The sequence below is a fragment of the Chrysemys picta genome, chromosome 2 (genome assembly GCF_011386835.1).
Source record: "Chrysemys picta bellii isolate R12L10 chromosome 2, ASM1138683v2, whole genome shotgun sequence".
Classification (NCBI taxonomy): Eukaryota; Metazoa; Chordata; order Testudines; family Emydidae; genus Chrysemys; species Chrysemys picta.
Window position 1 is genome coordinate 207,270,384 of NC_088792.1, and position 20,511 is coordinate 207,290,894.

General features: G+C 42.0%; 1 protein-coding gene across 2 annotated transcripts; it reads right to left on the bottom strand.

The window, feature by feature from the left end:
• Positions 1 to 10,128: 10,128 nt before the first annotated feature.
• On the bottom strand, positions 10,129 to 19,993 carry LOC101935947 (myosin regulatory light chain 12B). Of its 2 annotated transcripts, none has more exons than XM_005303138.5 (4): positions 19,582 to 19,993; positions 15,672 to 15,870; positions 15,336 to 15,497; positions 10,129 to 11,444 (listed from the first exon to the last, which is right to left on the bottom strand). In XM_005303138.5, the coding sequence occupies exons 2-4, from the start codon at positions 15,853 to 15,855 to the stop codon at positions 11,272 to 11,274; spliced, it is 519 nt and encodes a 172-aa protein (XP_005303195.1). In that variant the 5' UTR covers positions 15,856 to 15,870; positions 19,582 to 19,993; the 3' UTR covers positions 10,129 to 11,271. The 2 variants fall into 2 exon arrangements, with proteins under 2 accessions (XP_005303195.1, XP_065441390.1); XM_065585318.1 differs by lacking the exon at positions 19,582 to 19,993 and adding an exon at positions 19,278 to 19,473.
• Positions 19,994 to 20,511: the final 518 nt, after the last annotated feature.

Genomic DNA, 20,511 nt, shown 5'->3' on the forward strand with positions numbered 1-20,511 from the left:
TCCATGAGTAAGGGACAGGGATGTGCCTCTAAATGACACGAGGGAGGGGAAGATAGGGGTGATTAGAAAGGAAAGAGCTGTTATTACACACATTTTGTTAATTTGCAAAGCCAAGGGAGAAAGAGAAACAGTACCTGACACTTTAATATGGCTTTGGTTCAATATTAAATTTTATTTTGAATTTGTTCCTTATGTGTCAGTCTTATTAATGCTCTAGTGTTGAAATGGATGACACCAGCAATTCATGTAGTGCTCCTGTTCTTTAGCTATTTAAGCATCTGATTTCCAACCCGTCGCCTACAGCTGCCCTAACAAAGGTTGTCAGATTTTTAATGCTAAACAGCTTTAAAACTGGCTGCAAAACACCACAGTAAAAATAACTCTCAATTCTCTTCACTGTTTGGCAAATCTCTCAATGAACCAAATCAACTAATTGAAACTCAGTATGATATGATGTTGTGTCTCCATTCTTGGCTTCTTTAGTCTCACTCAATGTGTACTCTCTCTCACCCCTATTCAAATTGTTTGAGGCCATGACCTTAATTTCATCATTGATCATTCCCTGCTGGGCTCCCTATGCTGCTATTGCTCTCACCTCCCCCACTCCTCGGTTATATTTGAGCATTCTCTCCATTGCCTCACCACTCCAAAAATTACCATCTATCTCACTGTCCTCAAAAACTTTGATCCCATTAGACACTCTAGCCTGATTTGCTCTCTTGATCAGCTGCAGCCTAATTTCTGTTGTTCATTGATTTCAGCAGTTGCTGACAATCTTTGTTCCCTTTTCAATACCATTACTACAGTAATACAAATAATAAACTCTTATCTCTCCACCAAACTCACCTTCTTCCTCCCAGCCTTTACCTTTAGTCACATACAAAGAATTTGCTTCCTTATTCAATCTAAAATTTGCCCCCTTTTCAAACACCTCATCCTATTGTGCCCCACCGTTTTTTATTACTACTTCCCCTCCCTCTGACTCATAACAGAACTTCCTTATGCTATCCGGGACCTACTGACTAGGGCCATTGGGCTGCACTGTTGTGAGGCCCAGGACAATCTGGTAGACTGTAACTGCTGTGTCAGTGTACCCCCATCCATGCCAAAGGGGGACACCGGGTGCATACACTGCCACACAGGTCCTTACTTGCCCCTAACAAAACTTAACATTCTTTGTCCCAGCATAACTCCATATCAGCATGCCTTTCATACGCATCATGCATCATTACAGTCTTCTGTGCAGCAGTTATCTGGGGAATACTTGCAGCTGGTTGCCAAAAGATCATGCTGCCACTTCACTAGGCTCACAGCTGCTACTACCCCTGTTTCCCCGAAAATAAGACATCCTCCGAAAATAAGGCCTACTTACAGTTTTGCCTCTCGTTGTAATATAAGGCATCCCCCCCGATAATAAGACCTCCCCGATAATAAGGCACCCACCGATGTGTACCGTATTCTTCTTCATTGAAAAATAAGACATCCCCTGAAAATAAGACCTAGCGCATCTTTGGGAGCAAAAATTAATATAAGACACTGTCTTATTTTCGGGGAAACAGGGTATGCAACTCAGAAAGCTTGCATCCAGACTGGGAGACTACCAGGAAGTGGGAACATAAATCTCTCATACAGGATTATGCTAGCATAGGTACACCAACATAGCTATGCCAGTGTAGTCTCCATATTCTAGGCCTAGTCTACACCTAACGTTCGACTGATATAGCTATGGCACTGACGTAGCTATGGCATGCCTGAGCATCACAGTTTAGCTGACCTAACCCCAGATGTAGATACAGCTAGCATGAGGGAAGAATTCTTCCTTCCCCACATGGCAGGTTAAGGGGATTATCTACTTTGAAGGAAAAAACCTTCTGTCGATATAGGAAGTGTCTATACTATAGACCAGTGGTTCTCATCATTGTGGTCCACATATGCGGCTCACAACGTATTACATGGGCTGCAGGTTTCTCCCTCCCCCTCCCCCCAGCTAAAACCTCCCACAATCTCCTATGCCCAGCACCCATTTCCCAAAGACCCTTCCACAGAGCAGGGCCAGGAGCGGAGCCTTGGGCAGCTGGCACCCCGGACCCCACTGCACCCCCCGGCGTAGGCCAGCAGCCAGGACCTGAGGCATGGGGCCAGGAGTGGAGCCCCACATAAAACCTGGGGATGCTGCAGCACCCCCGCCCTGTCACTGCCCTGAGGCCCCCCCAAACTTGCCCAGAGACCCACTGTCCTGCCCCCTACCCCCCTGCAGCACTCATCAGCGCCCTGCTGGCAGGAGTGCTCCTGCAGGCTGCCAGATGCTATCTCTCCCTCAGCCAGCCCAGCCTGCTGCCAGACCAGAGCACCAGTGCCAAATTTTGAATTTTTTAGCATACAGCTGGGCCACAGCTGTGTGCTAATTGGGCCACATGCAGGCCGCAGGTTGAGAACCACTCTCTAGATGCTACAGCAGTACAGCTTTACTGCCATAGCTGTACCATGTAGCACCTGTAGTATAGACACAGCTATAGCCACAGGCTTAATAGGGATCAGAGTGTCCAAACACAGACTAAGTGAGCAATAGCTATTCAGAACTTAAGAACATATGCACTTTCAGTCACACCCCAGCTTATTTGGAATAGCTTTCCTGTGTAGAAAAACCCTAACTCATTCTAACACCAGGATTGGAAATAGTATTATGACAGATTTGACAGAGAGAGAGAGAGAGAGAGAGAAACTGGCTAAAGCTTTTCAAATACAGATACCTTTATTACTTCTTATTTCTGTTACGGAAGTGTCTAAAAGCCCCATTGTGCTAGATGCTACAAACACAGAGGAAGACAATCACTGCCCTGAGGAGCTTACAGTCTGGAGTTCTGAAAGTCGAGCTGCACATGTGAACTCTGAGCGCAGCCACTGCCTTTGCTGTCAACCCATTTTGATTCAAGGTAATAACAGGAGCTATGCACAGACTATTCATAATATAAAAAAACTACTAAAGCAAATTATCCTGAATCTGTCTCCTCTCTTTTTTCCCCAATTAAAAAAAAAAAACACTTCAGGAGTTCAAACCACTCTTGACTAAAGAATCCAGGATAATGTCTTTTTCTTTGTTTTTAATGTCTATCTCATGCTGCTATTATCATATAGCTAGAGTAACTCTGCACACTGTATGATACTATATAAGACTGCCCTGTGTAAAGTACTGTAAAGGGCCTCCATCTATTTTAAAAATGTCTCATGGTTTCTGGGTGACTACATACAAAATGCCAGGGCAGAAAAGCAATGAAAACAGCGAGACAGTAGAAGTACTGTTCAGAGAGCTTTGTAATCTTAAGCAATTTAATTTTCTATACTGAAAGTTAATTATTTAAATAAGTGACAGACCAATTTGATGCCTTCATGAAATAAGTGACTATGCATCATTAAGAAGCACCGATATTGCAAATACCTTCATACCCTGTTGGTTTATTTTCCAGGGGCGGAAATATGCAGTATATTTAAATATTTTTCATAGGACCTCTCTTTGGTTCTATTTAAGTTCTCGTATCACCTTCATCCGCATAGTATCTGGGAAGGAAAACTTGAAATAAATCCGAGAATTATTTAAGTATGCAGATAGCTATAATAGCTTTCTTGCGTCAGCTATATGTCTAACAAACAAATGTAAGAGAATCACTGAGTACAAATCTCAAGTGCCACACAGAGAGACAGATGGGCAAACTGTGTAGGAATGTCAATAAATACAGTATTGACTAAAGGCTGGAACTCAGCCAGCTGACCATTTATTTTTTGGATAATAAATACTGTCTAGAATGGTGAAGGCAGGACTGAGAAGAAATTATACTGGCACTGTAAAGATAAATATGGGAAATGAACTCAGATGATTGAAGTGTCCCTTTGAGAGTAGTCCTAAAGCAGACCCCACTGACTTTGGAAGGAATGTGCCTGAATCAGCATTGCAGGATGGGGCTGTTAAGTTGGTTTCAGAGGAAGAAAAAATAATTGAAACAAACCCCAACCATTATCCTTAATTTGATAATGATGCGATCTCTCACGTGCCTCTAGTAGGTAATCTTAGTGCTTTTAAAGCCATCCATAGGAAAAAAAAAAAATCTTGTTAAGAGTGAGCGTGAGTAAATGAGGTAGGGTGGGAGGAGAGGGGGGTGTCCCATCCAGCCTTGCAAATTCAGCAAGGAATCTATTAGTATGATAATGTCTGGAAAGAAAGATTGTCTAGGCCAAAATAGCCCCTCAATTACACTGTGCAACCCATTACTCCTGTGTAATCCGATTGCCTTCAACCTGGTGATCTGTATGTGACTAACTTTGGTTAAAATTGTAATGGTTGGCTCTAAATGCAGTTTGCATCTTCACGCCACACAGTTAAAACTCAGTTTATAAACTAGCAGTTTTGTCCTTTGGCAGAGGTATGGTTTGCCTAGGGCTGCCTTCTTATAACAGGAACAGCACTCTGGGTTTCTGCCATGCAAAGACAGGACTGTGTAATCAGTTTGCTAAGTCCTCCTTCAGTAATAGTTGTAGTAGAACATCCCAGAATGCATGTGCATATCTTCTGGGCGTTTTGGGCTTGGGAGAGGTACCATGAGCTAGCTGGCCAAGTTTTCCCAGAGAATATTGATACAAACATAATTATGCAAGGACAGCTGAGGTGGCAGAAAACTAAACTGTTACCTGTAGCTGGTTGTGGTTACTACGTCTAACCAATTAAAAAATATATATATCACACTTAGTAACATGGAAAAGACTTAAGAGGGATGGTACCTAAAGAGGACATCAATACTAACTTTATTTTTAATGGTTGTGTTGTGTTAGCCATTATGGAAAAATACATCTTAGGATTCTTGCTACTGCTCTTGTGTAACCAATAGAATACTGGCACACTCCTCAATGTTTTTTTAAAAAACTTTAGTGCCAGAGATACATTGTGCTGTAACTAACAATAGGATTCCTCTACCTTACAACCTAAATTAAGATAAGAACAGCAGAAGGAAACAATACAGAAGAGTATTAATTGAAGATTATACAATTCAATCTTTTTTCTGTGTCATTTAGAAAAATGTTTTTACTACAAATCAGTTTTAGCTTTTTTACACAAAACTGATTTTCTGAAGCTCATCGTTTAGGTATCCCTTTCTGCGGTTGTGAAGGTGAATGAGGACCATGGTAGGAGTCTGTGCAGAGATCACTTCAGGGAAGCACAGTGAGGGTGGTTAAGGAGCAGTGTTTGTGCTAATGTCTCACTGTAGCTTTTTTGCAAGAGTTTCAGATGTCATGTTGACCTACAGCTACTGGGAGAGAAGACTTATGGCTGCAGGTGTCTTTATGGTCATGAGTACCTATAAAGTTTGCAGCTGTCCACCACCCTCTCAGACTTGCCACCCCTGTTGAAGCTTTGTGGATCCCTCTCCTCTACACCTACTTTGCATGATATGCCTACCTTCTGGCTACTGGTTACAACTACCATCCTTCTGCCTGGGAATCCTGGCCAGGTTTTGTTTCAGAGCAACTCAAAACTGTTGAATAGAACTTCAGCCTGACAGGGATGGGAGGCACTCAGCAGAACTCAAGTCACACTACTCTTGCCAGCCTGAAGTGCAAGAGACAAAACCAGCAGCATGAGGCTATGTCTAAACTGTGTAGCGATGGCAGCAGCAAACTTCTAGGGTAGATGCAGTACAGGGGGAAAGTTTTTCCTGTTGGTGTAGGAACCCCACTGTCCTGAATATTAGCTATGGTAACAGACGCCCTCTTCTGTTCACATTGCTGTTTCTACAGTGGAGGGTTTGGCAGCATAGCTGTGTACCTACGGCATGTGGTGTTTTCACACCTTTGACCTACATAGCCATGACAGTGTAAGTTTGAAGTGTAGACCATGCTTTAGATGCTCCTACATAGCAATAGACACTATGAATACTAGCTCGCTGGACTGGCCCATACAAGTTCATTTTATAAATCTCTCCGGCACCTATTATCAGAGCAGATAAATGCTAGAGACACCTGGAACATTTCAGGTTATGTATTGTGGAGCAGTCAGGGTAAATTGTAATAAAAGTCATGAGTTTAGGGGAAATTGTGTAAAGGCACAGGCATGCCATTTAGTGGGGTAGATCAGATTGGGGAGGGGGGTTGGGTCCAGTCCCCAGGGAGAGGCCCAGGGCAGTGTAGCAGAGTGAGCCTACAGTGCACTCACCCTACAGCAGTGGGTACTATTTCACAGGGTGATCCTAACTCCCCCCTCCAGCCTGCTGGCTCTCACCTCAGCATGCAGACAGGGCCACCCTCCTCCCTCACCCTGTCCTGGGAGTTGCCAAATAGCCTGCTCCAACCTGGGGTGTGATGCAGAAGGGCCCAGTGCCCACCCTAATGAAATCACAGCCATTAAGTATAATGGACAAAAATCACACTATCTGGGACACGAATGCTATGACAAACCTGCAGCCCTAAAGATAAAGGGTTTTAATTACATCTAATAGTCAAGAAATATGGAACATAGGAACTGCCATCCTGTATTATACCCATTGTTCTTCTAGTCCAGTAGGCTGTCTCAGAACAGCATCAGATGCTCCAGAGGAAGATGTAAGAAATCCCACAGTAGGCAGCTGTGAGATAGTGTATTCCCACCTGTATAGGTCTTGTCCTTACTAGTCAAGGATTAACCATATCTATAGAATGCTTCAAGATCCAAGATACCAGAGTAGATAAATAAGGAAAGGTTTCAGAGTAGCAGCCGTGTTAGTCTGTATCCACAAAAAGAAGAACAGGAGTACTTGTGGCACCTTAGAGACTAACAAATTTATTAGAGCATAAGCTTTCGTGGACTACAGCCCACTTCATATGCATCCGAAGAAGTGGGCTGTAGTCCACGAAAGCTTATGCTCTAATAAATTTGTTAGTCTCTAAGGTGCCACAAGTACTCCTGTTCTTCTTTTTAAATAAGGAAAGATTTTCAAAGGTTTTTAGGCCCCTAAACCTGCACATTAGCACCCAGTGAGATTTTCAAAAGTGTTAAGCTTAGGTGTTTTTAAAAAAATCCCACTATGCACCCTAAACATCTTTCAGAAATCTGGCCCTTAGCAAACAAATGGATACACATACTGCATAACAGCGTACAAGTGAACTGTGTCATTACTTTAAGTAACACTTTCTTCTCCCCTAAAGACTAAACTTAGAGTAAACTTTCAGTGCATACCAAGAAATCCTGATATCAGTTTTGCTTTAATTGGAAATTCCTTGGGGCAGAGACCATATCTTTCTCTATGCGTTGTCCAGCACCAAGTAAGGTAATAGTACTCAGGTAATGACTATATTGTACAGTCAAGTTAGTACTTGGAATGATAGTGCCACCTAGTGATAATTTTAAATGTTGTTCAAAGTCAAAAATAATACTTGTTTTAAATGAAAATGAGGGTGTTAGAACATTTAAACTGTAGAGGATATGTAGTATGTTAACTTTCTGTAATGTATCGGATGGTAAGATTCAGATAAATTCCACACCATTAAAATAGCCAAATTCCATAGATTTTTATGAAAGAATTAACCTAGAATTTTTATCTTTTCCATTTTCTCCTTATTTTCTAGTCTTCCTTCTGTGTATTAGTACATGTCTCATTCACTACTTCTTTCAGACTTTTTCTATTACTTCACTTTTTCCTACTTTCTTTGAGACATTTTATGTTGCAGGTTTTTTTCTACCTTTATTTCTCCTGTTCCATCTCCCCTCCTGCCTGCTCTTCTGGGGACAGTTCTGGAGCAGAAGCAGCTGTCCTGCATTACTTCCAAATACAGGTGGTAATATTTTTTTCAAAGGATAACCAACAAAATGACCATCCAGCTGTCACACTCCCTAAGAAGGGCAGAGCTCTAGGACATTTCACTGGCTATTGAAATTACATTAAAAAGCCAGTGAAGAGTTTTTCATCCTGCAAGAATGTTCTCAAAACAGCATTTATTTCTTAATACAATAAAACATTCAACATTATTTCTCCACCGGCTTATCTATCGTTCATATAATGGGATTAATAAATGAAACTGTCAAGAAAAATGTTGGCTGGGTCAATGATGCTACAGATGACTTCTCATGTGAAATCACTAATTGTGTGGTATGAATTTCAAGCATGTGAAATTTATTAATATTTTGGTTTATTTTTTTCTTTACACTAGGAATGAAACAAATCCCCACATCTAGGTCATGATCATGCTGCCTAGACATCTTTAAAAATCACAAGTCCCCACTGTGGTTTTTGAGACATTATCCTTCTATTGCAGCTCTGCTGGTGCTATCAATTACCATGAGTGAGAGGGAGTGTTAGTGTAGACTGACCACCACTATCTTTTCCACTATCGTATCTAACCCTAGTCCAGTTGAACTAGACAACATGATAGTAAAAAAACCCACCACCACAACAGCAGCCAGTCTACATCAGTGGCCATATTTGAAGCCTACACACAGGCTAGAATCAGCTGGGGGAATACGTCAAAAAAACCCTCAAAGACCAGACCTTCAAATACAGCATTTCCCACCAGAGTAAGTTCACAACATTCTAGCATCAGAGGGGTAGCCATGTTAGTCTGTATCCACAAAAACAACAAGGAATCCGGTGGCACCTTAAAGACTAACATTTATTTGGGCATAAGCTTTCGTGGGTAAAAAACCCCCCACATTTTACCCACAAAAACTTATGCCCAAATAAATCTGTTAGTCTTTAAGGTGCCACCCGACTCCCTGTTAACATTCTAGCACTATGCCTTTTTTTGGGCAAACACTGGACAGCAGTTGCACTATAAACTGGTCAACTTTCAAACCAGTAGAAAGTTTAAGAGATGTTTCCTATATGAAGCATCAACAGAACCAATAACTGTAAAACAAGTAGAAATTTCTTAAGACTGCTCACTGTAGGCAGTTTCTCTACTACTCCATCTCAATATACTAATGTATCAAATGCAAAAGAAACCAAGACAACACATCCTAGGATGAATTCTTTATAGGATTCAGCCCCTTTACATTAACTTTTTTACTAATACCATGCTCAAAATGAATTCATTTGCATCATAAAGTTATTTTCACTGAGCTTTGAAACCTAAGACAGTTCAGTTAGAATGCCACAAACTTACCTCTAAACAAAACTAGTTATATTTCCATCTTATAGATCTTTTCCCAAAATTCAGTTCACAACAGCAACCTTTCTAGAACCAGCAAAACAGTCTCAGCCAATGTCAACTGGTCAGTTCTGTAACCTCACTTCCAGAGGTATAACCAATAACTGTAAAAACAAGTGGAAATTTGGTAAATAAAGCAGGGCCTCCATTCTCATAGCTATCCTAGACTGTAAAATTGAACCTCAAGAAATCTGGAAGAGATGGGTGGGGATATTTTATTGAATCTGCCATTACTGTTATGCATATTACAACAATAGGGGATACAATCTAAAAATAACTTGTCTACATGTTGCAAAATTCATACCTAGACCTTCCCTCAAAAGTTGAGAAGTGTTCAGTTCAGTAGTTTGGTCCAGTCAGAGAGGGCAGCACTATGCATCCTGGATCCAGATACATTTGGAGGGATCCAGTTGCAAGGTCCCTCCTCATTTTAAGGTACAAAGCTCATGAGCAAAAGTTATATTATAGCAGCTTCCTAGCAAACATATTAAAGAGCACTTGGTTTGTCATAACATAGTAACATTGGAATGCTACAATCCAACCTTCTACTCAAAGGCCAGGCTGTAGCAACAAACTACAGCTGACAAGCAGCTAAATCCCAAGGCAACACAGTCTAATACACAAGTTGTGGCCTCTAAGTGTGCAGAATAATGGATAAAATGATGATATATACCCTATACTGTGGCACAAGAACAAACATACATTAGCGCCAAGGTAGACCAGTTATTTCATTAAGTTGCTTTGGACAAAAAATTGTTATCAATACCCCCCACACACACTTTTTTTTTTTTTTTTTAAAGAAAGAAAAAGATTAAAGAATCAAGTTTACCGGAACTGTCTACTGAAATTATAGGAACTTTTAATAGAATCTTTGTGGGTAGAAAATTTACCCCTCAAACTTAAAATTTACAGAAGGCCTAGGATCAAATACAAAGCTCTGAATAAATCCAACCCCATGTCATATTTTTTCCATAATTGTACCTTTTATTTTTTTTAAAGTCTCCCAACTGGCAAGTGGGCAGAAGCTCTCTTTCCAAAATAAACTTCCATTCTGAAAGCAAAATTTATATGTTCCCAGTTGCCCCAAAGAGGCAGAAATAACATTGTAAAAACAGAGAGAGAGAGAGAGAGAAACATTAGTTAAGTTCACACTTTCTGTCCAGCCCCAAAGCCAAAACAGTTAATTTTGAGAGAGGATGGCAAGAAGAGAGGAAAAGGAGAAAACATTTTTCATCAACTAAAAAGAAACCTAGTACCACCACAGGTCTGAGATTTGCCAGAAGGCTCACTCCTGCAGACATTGTAAGGAGCATGAAACAGGTGTTCTGGTCATGTCTAGCCAAAATCTTCCATTTACATAATATTTTCCCTTTGGAAAAGCCTAGCATATTCCACAAAAAACTAAGTTACCAGAATATTAAATGCTGTACAGTTAACACTGGGCACAACTCCAGGATTTTTTCATAACACCAAACAAATCTGACTTCCAAGACTAGAACCATTCCTTTGCTCTGTACCAGAGTTTTAAATAAAGGAGGTTCTTCACCATGTTACATAAAATGTAATACCACTGCCCAACTTAAGTGCAAGAATGGTAACGTCTAAATGAAGACTTGTAGGTTACTGTCATACAAGTTGTAAACCCACTGCTTAGCATTTTAATTCTGAACTAAAATATCAAAAGTGGATACAACTGTCAACTTGGGAAAATGCTTCCACCTATCGTTAGAAAAGCCTCTTTACAAGAAAAGGTTTAATGAGGTATTTTATTTATATAACAATCTTTATTTCAAAATGATATTTATTATAAAAATGTAAAAATCCAGAAATAGGTCTTTTTCTCTTGGCCTTCACATTCACTGATCTTTATCCCCAAATCGTTTTCACTACAATAAAATCCCCCATTTCCAGTCTGATTACAGAGGTGCAAGTGTGCCATAATGGCCTGAAATCCATAAATTCATGGAAAGGCAAAAGCAGTGAAGCTAAACTGCATGCAACAGGTTCTACCAGCAAACAAAACAAAAACAAAACAAAAAAACAACAACCCTGAGAAATAAACATGAGTGAAAACAAGAAGTTATCTGCAGGTGTCTGCAGTTTTGTTCAATCATCTTTGTCTTTTGCTCCGTGTTTAAGGATGCGTGTGAATTCAATGTAATTGAAATTGCCCTTTTTGTCAATTGGTGCCTCTCTGTATAGCTCATCTACTTCTTCATCTGTAAACCTGTCTCCCATTGTTGTCAGCAACTCTCTCAGGTAATCTTCTTGAATGACCCCTAGAATGCAATATATACAAGGAATCAGAATAGAGAATATTTTGTATTTCTTCAAATGCAAAGATATGTCAACAACAGGATAAACAGTCACGCCAACTGCAATAGATATGTATCTGCCTATTACAGCATACAATAAATGAGTGTACTTGCACCAAGAGACCAGAATGGCTCTTCATGACATGATTAAAACTTCCATAAACTAATCTTCTCAAATTCCAGAGAGGCAGTTGCTTTGATACAATTTACAAGGATTCATGAAAAGAGGATATAGTACATGGAAGTACAGGCACTTGAAACAGATTTTAAAATGGAGGAACATAAAGACGTTGCTAACTGAGGCAGGAATAAATAAGGTCACTGCTGCTCTATTGTGCAATTTGCATTTTTTTTAAGGGATTGTATTCTTCTTAACTTTACCTTACAGTGGATGCACAAATACACCTAGTAGTTTCCTCTAATGACTAAATGGCAGCAGTTTGGCTTTTTCATTGCTGTCAAGTTCTGTTGCTAGAGGGGGTTTCATTTGGATACTGAAAGCATGTGGCACATGTCCAGGAGGAGGGTTTATAACTGAGGAGACCTGCAGACAGCCTGAGCAAGTTAAATCAGGAGGCAGGAAAGCTTGCTATGAGGAGTTGGAGGAAGGGAAATGGGCCAGAAAGGTGGGATAACTGAAGCTACTTATTTTATGATAAATAGAGATTAGCAGAACACAAGGAAATTATTAACACCGGGATAAAATGACTAAGATGACTTGGATACTGAAAATCAAGTTAGGTTAACTTAACATCAATGGCTATTAGTAGAGCCATTGGTTGCCAAATAATCCCAGAGAAGTTTAGAAAGTACAAAAAAAGTGGATTGTGGGGGGAAAATGGCAGAAGCAGCAGAGTGCAGAGGATGGGCCACATCCTGATGTCGAGATAAGAGACCTACATTGCCTCAGATGCAAAGCTAAGTTATTGAGCTCTAGCTAGAGACAACCCAGTCATAAACAAACTAGCTGACAGACTGCTACAAGAAGGACTATTAGACTATGCAAGACAGCTGTACTCCACAAATGGACATCACAATGATTAAGGAGTAAACAACCAGCATGTGAAGAAATAGGTTCTGCAGAGACTGATGCTTTAGAAAGGGACTAGATAACCTCAGTGAGCAGAGATCAGAGAAGACCGGAGGACAGAAAGCCAGACAAGCAGAGTGGACCAAAAGTAACCAGTGAGTCATGGACAAGTCTTTGTATGGTGTCGCAATGTTAAAGCGTTTAAACCAATATTCTACATTAAAAAACAGTAGGAGAGAAGTTTTCAATTATCCACATCTATATTAATAGGGCCAGATGCTCCATAGGATGGGATCATAGCACTTCACAGACCTGGATCAATAACTGAAGGAGATGACAACACAGATTAGCATCTGGTAGAATATTTAGAGGTAAATGCATGACAAGAGATGGCGTAGGGATTATTTGTCATAAGAGTGCAGGACTTTTTGGTGCTAGAGTTCATCTACATGGATCTGAATTCTTCCATCTGAATAGTTCTGTACTAGATTAAAGCCCTGAACAGTGCTATCAAATAGGAAAAGTTTGCAAAGGATACTGACAGAATACCATAAAGCAGCCTCACTAAGGCAGATGGAATAAAAGAATCAAAACAACTAATTTAGAATTGATCTTGGGGCAACCGTCAGAGACAAAGCAGATATTGAGGGAACTAAGAGTAGAGGAACAAACGTTACTAGTACAATTAGATTGGTTCCCGGTGCTATTCGGACAGATATGGAGGAGTAGTATATACAACTACAGTATAGAAGGATATGACATGTTTTGTAGAGGGAAAGAGAAAAACAAATGGGGAAGAATATGTGCTATATCAAGTCAGCCTGGGTCACAACTGCATTACTCTAGTTTCACACCACTAAAAACTCCATTCCTTTGTATACTTTCTTGGCATTATTCACCACACGGAGTTAACTGATGCAGAACTGGGGTAACAGTAGTTAGTCGACTCAGAATATATACATATGCATGCAGATGGAGACAACTGATAAATACTGAAAATGGCTCAACATAACTATAAGTTTCTTAATAACACATTGTTCAAAGTACAGATCTCAGGGAAAAAAACAAGTAAAAGTCAAAGGCAACCACATAGTAGTCAAAAATGTATGAACGGATATTATAAAGAACATTTATACTTATTAGTCAATGAAGACAAAATAGGCACAACTATCAGCAGGAAATATGTGTTAAATGTTAAGAAAAATAAAGTATACAATTAGGCAATGGAGCAAGATGCTAAAGGAGATTGTGGAATCAATTCAAGACGAGACTAAAACTGATTTATCAGGGATGCTTTACAGATAATGACAACCAGACAAGTCAACCTTGTCAGTAGGTGGGAGGTGGCTGAACCAGAGGCACCTTTCAAGCCAATTGATAAATAAATAAAATAAATAAATAAATAAGCTAGAAAGCATGACATTAACAATACTTCTGAGTATAAATTTTCTATATGTTCTTATTGATAGTCTGTATGTTAAAAAAGAAAGCCTAAACTGTAGGCATAGTGAATAAGAAAGACTACCCGTGGAGAGAAAATAATTCATCTACTAACAGACTTCCTCTTTTAGAAGAGGATTGAGACATTTCCTTAGGGAGGGAGGAAGTCACTTAACATCTGAAAAGACCTTACCAAAGAAGGGCTGTTTACCTAAGCTCCAGCAGGAAGGGGATATCCCCTGAAAAGGCAAAAGGTGCTAAAAACATAGGTTCAAAATAGCTGTTTGAAATTGGACAATACACATTGAAAGGCTCAGACTGAATATCCACAGATGAGATTAAAAATGCTACAAGAGACAATTGTGAGATAAGGTAATGTGTAATGACATCTGTGGTATGAAACTGATGTAATTTCAAAACATGCTAATGAAGGCTTGGCCCCAGTTTCCTATAGGACTATATTTGCTAAGTATAGTGAGTGCTGTGGAATTCACCCCTTTCTGCTGGATTGTGCTCCAGAATCTCAACTTTCATTAAAAAAAAGTTTCTAGACTTGCAGTTTCAAAGATAACTTTGAAACATGAAAAGACTGCAGACAAATGCAATGGCATCTGCCTGAGTCAGCAGAAATCTTGAAACAGTAGCTGAGAGGTGTGACCACCTCATTTCTCTCAACCTGGGCCCCGTGGATTTGTGATTCTGTGACAACGGAAATGATCTTTTTCCAGGACACCAGGGAATTCACAGTCAGGGTGATGTAGTCAGAGTGACAAACAGGGAAAAGTGGCATTGTGTGTGGACTTAAGTAGGGGACAATGTGGTTGGCATCAAGACTAGAGAAGAAGAGATTACAGTAGTTAAGATGCAACAGGGGGTCCCGAACAAGAGCCTTGGATACTGCATGTATGTATGGGTCTGGAGAGTGGGCCAAGTCAATTACCTTCAAACTAAACGCCTCCCATCTCAGTTACATTTTAAAAGCCACAGAAACTAATGTCTGCCCACCCAGCATTCTACTTTGGTGAATTCCTGTCTCCTCAGGCAGTTACATCTCATACTCCATTTTGGGGAGTTTGCATATTGCCTAGTTACATGTTCTTCCTTGAAGTCCCATCGTAGGAAACAAATACTGGTATGCAAATACTCATACAGAAACAGACAAGAGGACAATCTTCATCTGCACTCCAAGTTTGATATATCAGTTTCTTATCATTTGATAGGACATGAAAGTTAGGACAACTGTCCCTGTGTCATACCACATTTTATCAAGATGAACCTGTTAGCAAAACAGATCCTCACCCATGTATCAAATTTAGATTATGCTGTTAGGCTTGAACAACAGTGGAAAAACCAGAAATCCCAAGAGAGGTGTTTCATCCACTTACCTGTTGCCTCTTCATCAAAACAAGCAAAAGCATTTCTGATTACATCTTCCGGATCTGTGCCATTTAACTTTTCACCAAACATTGTAAGGAACATAGTGAAATTAATGGGGCCTGGAGCCTCATTCATCATGGCATCTAGGTATGCATCAGTGGGATCCTTTCCTACAAGTAAATAAGTCACTTCTTAGAATTAAAGAGCACTGTATGCATTTAGAAGTTAGTCATCTTTCACAACACAGTTCTCACATATTGAAGTTTTAACAAATTCATACTACTGGACTTATTTGAGACAATTGGTAACAAGAAAGTAACAATTTTGTAACTGGAGAACATTACCAAGGGAAGCGAGCATATCATGCAGGTCTTCTTTGTCAATGAAACCATCTCTGTTCTGATCAATCATGTTGAAGGCCTCTTTGAATTCTTGAATCTGTGACTGATCAAACATTGCAAACACATTGGAGGTTGCGCGCTGAGGGCGCTTCTTGGCGGTCTTTGTCTTTGCCCTTTTGCTAGACATGTTGATTATTGGTTTCTGGGTGGGGGGAAGTAAATACATTGACTAAAATACAAACTTAGAACTTACATAACAGCTGTAATGACAATTTACAGTTAAAGTTTACAGCTAGCAGATGAAATAAATGTTTACCATTCCCCTACTCCCCAACTCATCACCAGAACCCCTTTTCTTCCTCAGGAATGAGGGGAGAAAAAGAAGACAAAAATACAAGAAAACAAACGACAGCCAGACTTCAAACCAAAAAAAAAGTCATTAAAAGACTTCAGTTTGAAAATTAAAAAATATCATGCTTGCTTTATGAGAGGAGTCAACATTTCGGGGTTTTTTTGGTTTAAGTTGTACAGTCTAGAAATGATGTGCTAAGACGTTTAAGCGGTTCCCCAATGCCATATAATCATTCACAAGTCACTATCACCTCAATAGGTTTAGAACACAAACCCAACCTTAACTCTGTTCTCTTGTTTTGTTCTGAAATAAAAATATGCTGTAGAATGTATCCTATCAAAGTTTATTAAATGTACAATGCCAGTATCGAAGGAATATATTTCCAAGGTGCATCAGTTATAATGGAGCTTGATGGCTTCTAATATGATGGAAGGTTGGTGGAATAGAAGAATATTTTTACAAATTGAAATAATTGGTTTGATGTTAAAAAAAAACCCTGTTTTAGAGTAAGTAGAGCTTGTAAACTCTACAAACTTTAAGGGCAAAGTTAAAGTTGGATGAGCATGGTAAAGAAAGGTGGGGTGAGATTAAGGATAAAAAAGAAATTGGCTGGATCCATTAACTGATAGGTTCCAGATCTAACATTTGGAAGTTTTTTTAAAGCTGCATTATTATTGAAAAGCGCATTTTTGGGAGGGAGGGGTAAGTGTAAACTGAATTCCACTGAAACATTTTCAAGCTTAAGGGTAACTGTTTTTGTTTAAAGAACAGGAGTACTTGTGGCACCTTAGAGACTAACAAATTTATTAGAGCATAAGCTTTCGTGGACTACAGCCCACTTCTTCGGCTGTAGTCCACGAAAGCTTATGCTCTAATAAATTTGTTAGTCTCTAAGGTGCCACAAGTACTCCTGTTCTTTTTGCGGATACAGACTAACACGGCTGCTACTCTGAAACCTGTTTTTGTTTAAAGCAACAGAGGGTCCTGTGGCACCTTTAGTTTTTGTTTAGCACAGTTTTTGTTTAGAATTTTCTCTTCCATGCATGGCCTTAAGATGTGTTCCAAAGTTTAACTGGGGTGCTACATGGATCTGCAGAAAGGAAGCTCTACTCCTATAGACCTTGAGGCCAATCAAAGTGAGGGCTTGTCTACATTGGTACTTTACAGCGCTGTAACTTTCTCGATCAGGGGTGTAAAAAAAACACCCTCCTGAGCACAGCAAGTTTCAGCTCTGTAAAGCACCAGTGTGAGCTGTGCTCCCAGCACTGGTAGCTACGCCTCTCGTGGAGATGGTTTATTTAGAGCACTGGGAGAGCTCTGCCGTGATTTCACAAGCCACATTAAAGCGCTGCCGTGGCTTGCCAGTGTAGACTAGCCCCCAGGCTCTGCTCCTAAAGACTTTTACCAAGTCCACAGGAGGACTGCTTGTGTGGAAAGGAAGATTATATCTGTATTGGAAATGTAGATAGTTAGTGGAGAGAACTCATCCACATGAAAACTTTAAAGGACCTAAGTTTTATACGTAGAAGCATCTGTTAAGTGTTTGACTTGGATAGGAGTCGCCTCCTTTTCCTCTCCCCTATTATTTTACCTGACCTCCAGCTGGCAAGGCTCCACAAGTTATATTCTTGCTAATGTATCTTTGAATAGCATGACTGATATCAGCTATTGTTTAAAATTTATTCTTTTAAAACTTGTGATCATTACAATACACAAGAACTGATGTGCCCTTCATTAAAAGTGAACATTTAAATAATATATTAACTGCTCACTCATCTATGAGCTAGGAGAAAAGTCCTCTTTAGAGCACTGTTACTAATCTCCCAAAACCAAATGTTCAAAACAATACTCTTGTACGTCTTCACAACAGAGTTGACTCAGAGATGTGCCCAGATGGATTCATTGGAGGGTCTAGCCCTTTTTAGGCAGTAGTAGAACATTGGGCATGAGAAGTGTTTTGCCCTAATTTCTCAAGACTACAGCTATATCTGCAACCTGGTTCTTTGATATAACTGCAACACCTCACTACATTCTAAGACAAACTGTAAATGGAAAAAATGAAAGCCAAGGTTAGCAAGGAAGTTGCTGCATCATGTATTTAAAGTTTACAAGTTTTCCCACTTGTGTGGCAAACTGATGAGCTTTCCTCATAGTTCGACAATTTCCTACTGTCTAATTAGGGGCTATTCCTAACATGAAAGATAGCACAAAAAGGCACAAGGGGAAGCAGTTAAAAATAGTAAAAATCGGAGAGTGCACCCGTTTCTTCTTCCTGTCATATAAGGTTGGTTTAGATTGTCACATGGCTCTATAAAGTCCAGTGGCTCTCAAGATAGCTAGGTCCATGTGTTTGCACAGTCTGAATGAGGAGTGGGTCTGTGGTCTGCGTTTTACTCACTATCTGAGACTAGGTGTAGCAAACAGAGCACTGATCAGTACAGCATCTGAACTCCACAGTTCCACAGCAAATAGTAATTTGTGGTGCTATATAAATATTTTACTCAAGTTTAAAAACCGTCAGAGCCTAAAAAACCAACACTCAATTTGGTCGCTGTATTTACATCAATAAAGTGGCACCCTCAACCCTATAATAAAAAGGACAATTCCATTTCAGAAGCAGGTCAAAGTATGCCAATGTCCCACTAATTGGAAAGAACATAAGAGTCACCTAAATGCCCCATATTCTGTCCCTTACCTTTGAGTAATCTCACCCTGTGGTACAAATTCCTAATGCTTGAATTATCTTCTTCTGGAATCAATGCTTCAGTTCAATGACTAGACCCACCACTTTGAATGGGATACTTGTTTTTCCTTTCCTTGTCTTACCTCTCCTATTTTCTGCTCTCTTTTATTCCATTATTTCCCTTCCATCACTGCTCTCTCACTCTTGTCAGACCACATTCCCCTACAGCTGCACTGTACGGATGAGTGTAGCAAATTCCTGGGTATGTAGATACAGTTTATACAGCGGTTTCGGATCCTTCCGAACTAAAAAAATGCTACATAACCGAGGTGCAATGCGAGCGATTGCAGAGCTCAGCATCACCCCTGGGTGGGGGTGGCTCCCTGTCATGGCTTTCTGCAGCCATTTCCTGCCAGTCCCTTTCCCCGCACGCACAGACCGGAGCTCCCAGTCCCCGGGCGCTGCCCGCCTCTCCGCACACAGACACGAACGGGGCTGCAAGCAGTTTCCCTCCGCCCCCACCCGGCGGTGTCACGGCTGAAGGGGCAAGTGGCCGGGATGGAATCGGCCCCACCTCCGGCTTGTCCGGGCCCCAAGGGCGTGGGCGCTCAGAACGGGTCCGCCTGGGATGTTCGCGCAGGGCCCCGGTAACCCCCGCCCCGCGGGTCCCAGCGTCAGTCGGCGCAGCGGCGCGTGCCAGGGCCTGGTCCCCGGGAGGAGGGACCCTGGTGCCTGCCCGGGCGTGCGGCTCGGAGACCGGCCTGAGCTGCCCTCCGCTCCCGGGCGGGGCCCGCCAGAGCCTTGGGGAAGGGGCCCCTCGCCCCGCCCGGGCCCTGCGCGGTCACCGGGCTCGGCTGGGCTCGGAGACGCGGCCTCACCTGGCGGCTGCAGTAGAGACTCGGGTCCAATCGGAACTGGTAGAAACCAGCGGTGCTTCTAGCTGCCCCAACACTTCCGGAGAGCGCGGTCCCGGAGCGAACCACCGCCCGGCCAGGGGGGAGGGACGGGGGACACAGGGGCTAAACCATCAACGCGGAGAGGGCGTCAGTCGGGCCCGGGGCGCAACCGCGCCGCACATTGTGGGGAGGGGAGCGCGGCTGCTCCGCAGTAACTCTGCTGCTCACGACCCGCGCCCGGCAGAGATGGTTCGGACCGTAACCCCCCCCCCCCGCTGATGTGATGGTGCAGTCCGGTGCGCTCACTGCGTTCCACAGGGCGGGGCTAGCGAGGACTCGTACACAGGTAACCCCGCCCTATAGCGCGCGTGCGCACAACCCGTCTAGTTAGCGCAGGAAGAGGGCGGGGCTGTGCTGCCCTCACCTGACGGGTACGGTAGCGGCCTCACGGGGGCGATCGAGGGTTGCCCGCTTGCTCTGGCGCCCCCTGCAGTTGGGGAGCGGGTGTTGTTGCCAACCTCGCCTGTTTAAAACTCAGGATCATAGAAATTTAGCCCTAGAAGGGGACTCTATAAATCATCTAGTCCAGGGGTAGGCAACCTATGGCATGTGTGCCAAAGGCGGCACACAAGCTGATTTTCAGTGGCACTCTCACGGCCCGGGTCCTGGCCACCGATCCTGTGGGCTCCGCTGCCAGCCTGGGGTACCGTCTGCCAGCCCCCTTCCAGCCCGGGTCCCGTCCGCCGGCCCCACTCAGCCCGCTGACAGCCCCAAGTCACTGCCACTAGTCTGGCGGGCTCCGCTGCTGGCCTGGAGTTCCACTGCCGGCCTGGGGTCCTAGCCACTGGTCTGGTGGGCTTTGCTGCCGGCCTGGGGTCCCAGCCGCCAGCCCAGGGCTTTGCTCCTGGCCTG

What these genes read in the sequence shown, in the direction of transcription:
- LOC101935947 (XM_005303138.5), bottom strand. Translation starts at nt 15,855, where the DNA reads ATGTCTAGCAAAAGGGCAAAGACAAAGACCGCCAAGAAGCGCCCTCAG. An exon ending in TGATATGCTCGCTTCCCTTG is followed by an intron (nt 15,498 to 15,671) that starts GTAATGTTCTCC and finishes ATTTACTTGTAG; the next exon opens with GAAAGGATCCCACTGATGCA. An exon ending in TTTTGATGAAGAGGCAACAG is followed by an intron (nt 11,445 to 15,335) that starts GTAAGTGGATGA and finishes ATTGCATTCTAG; the next exon opens with GGGTCATTCAAGAAGATTAC.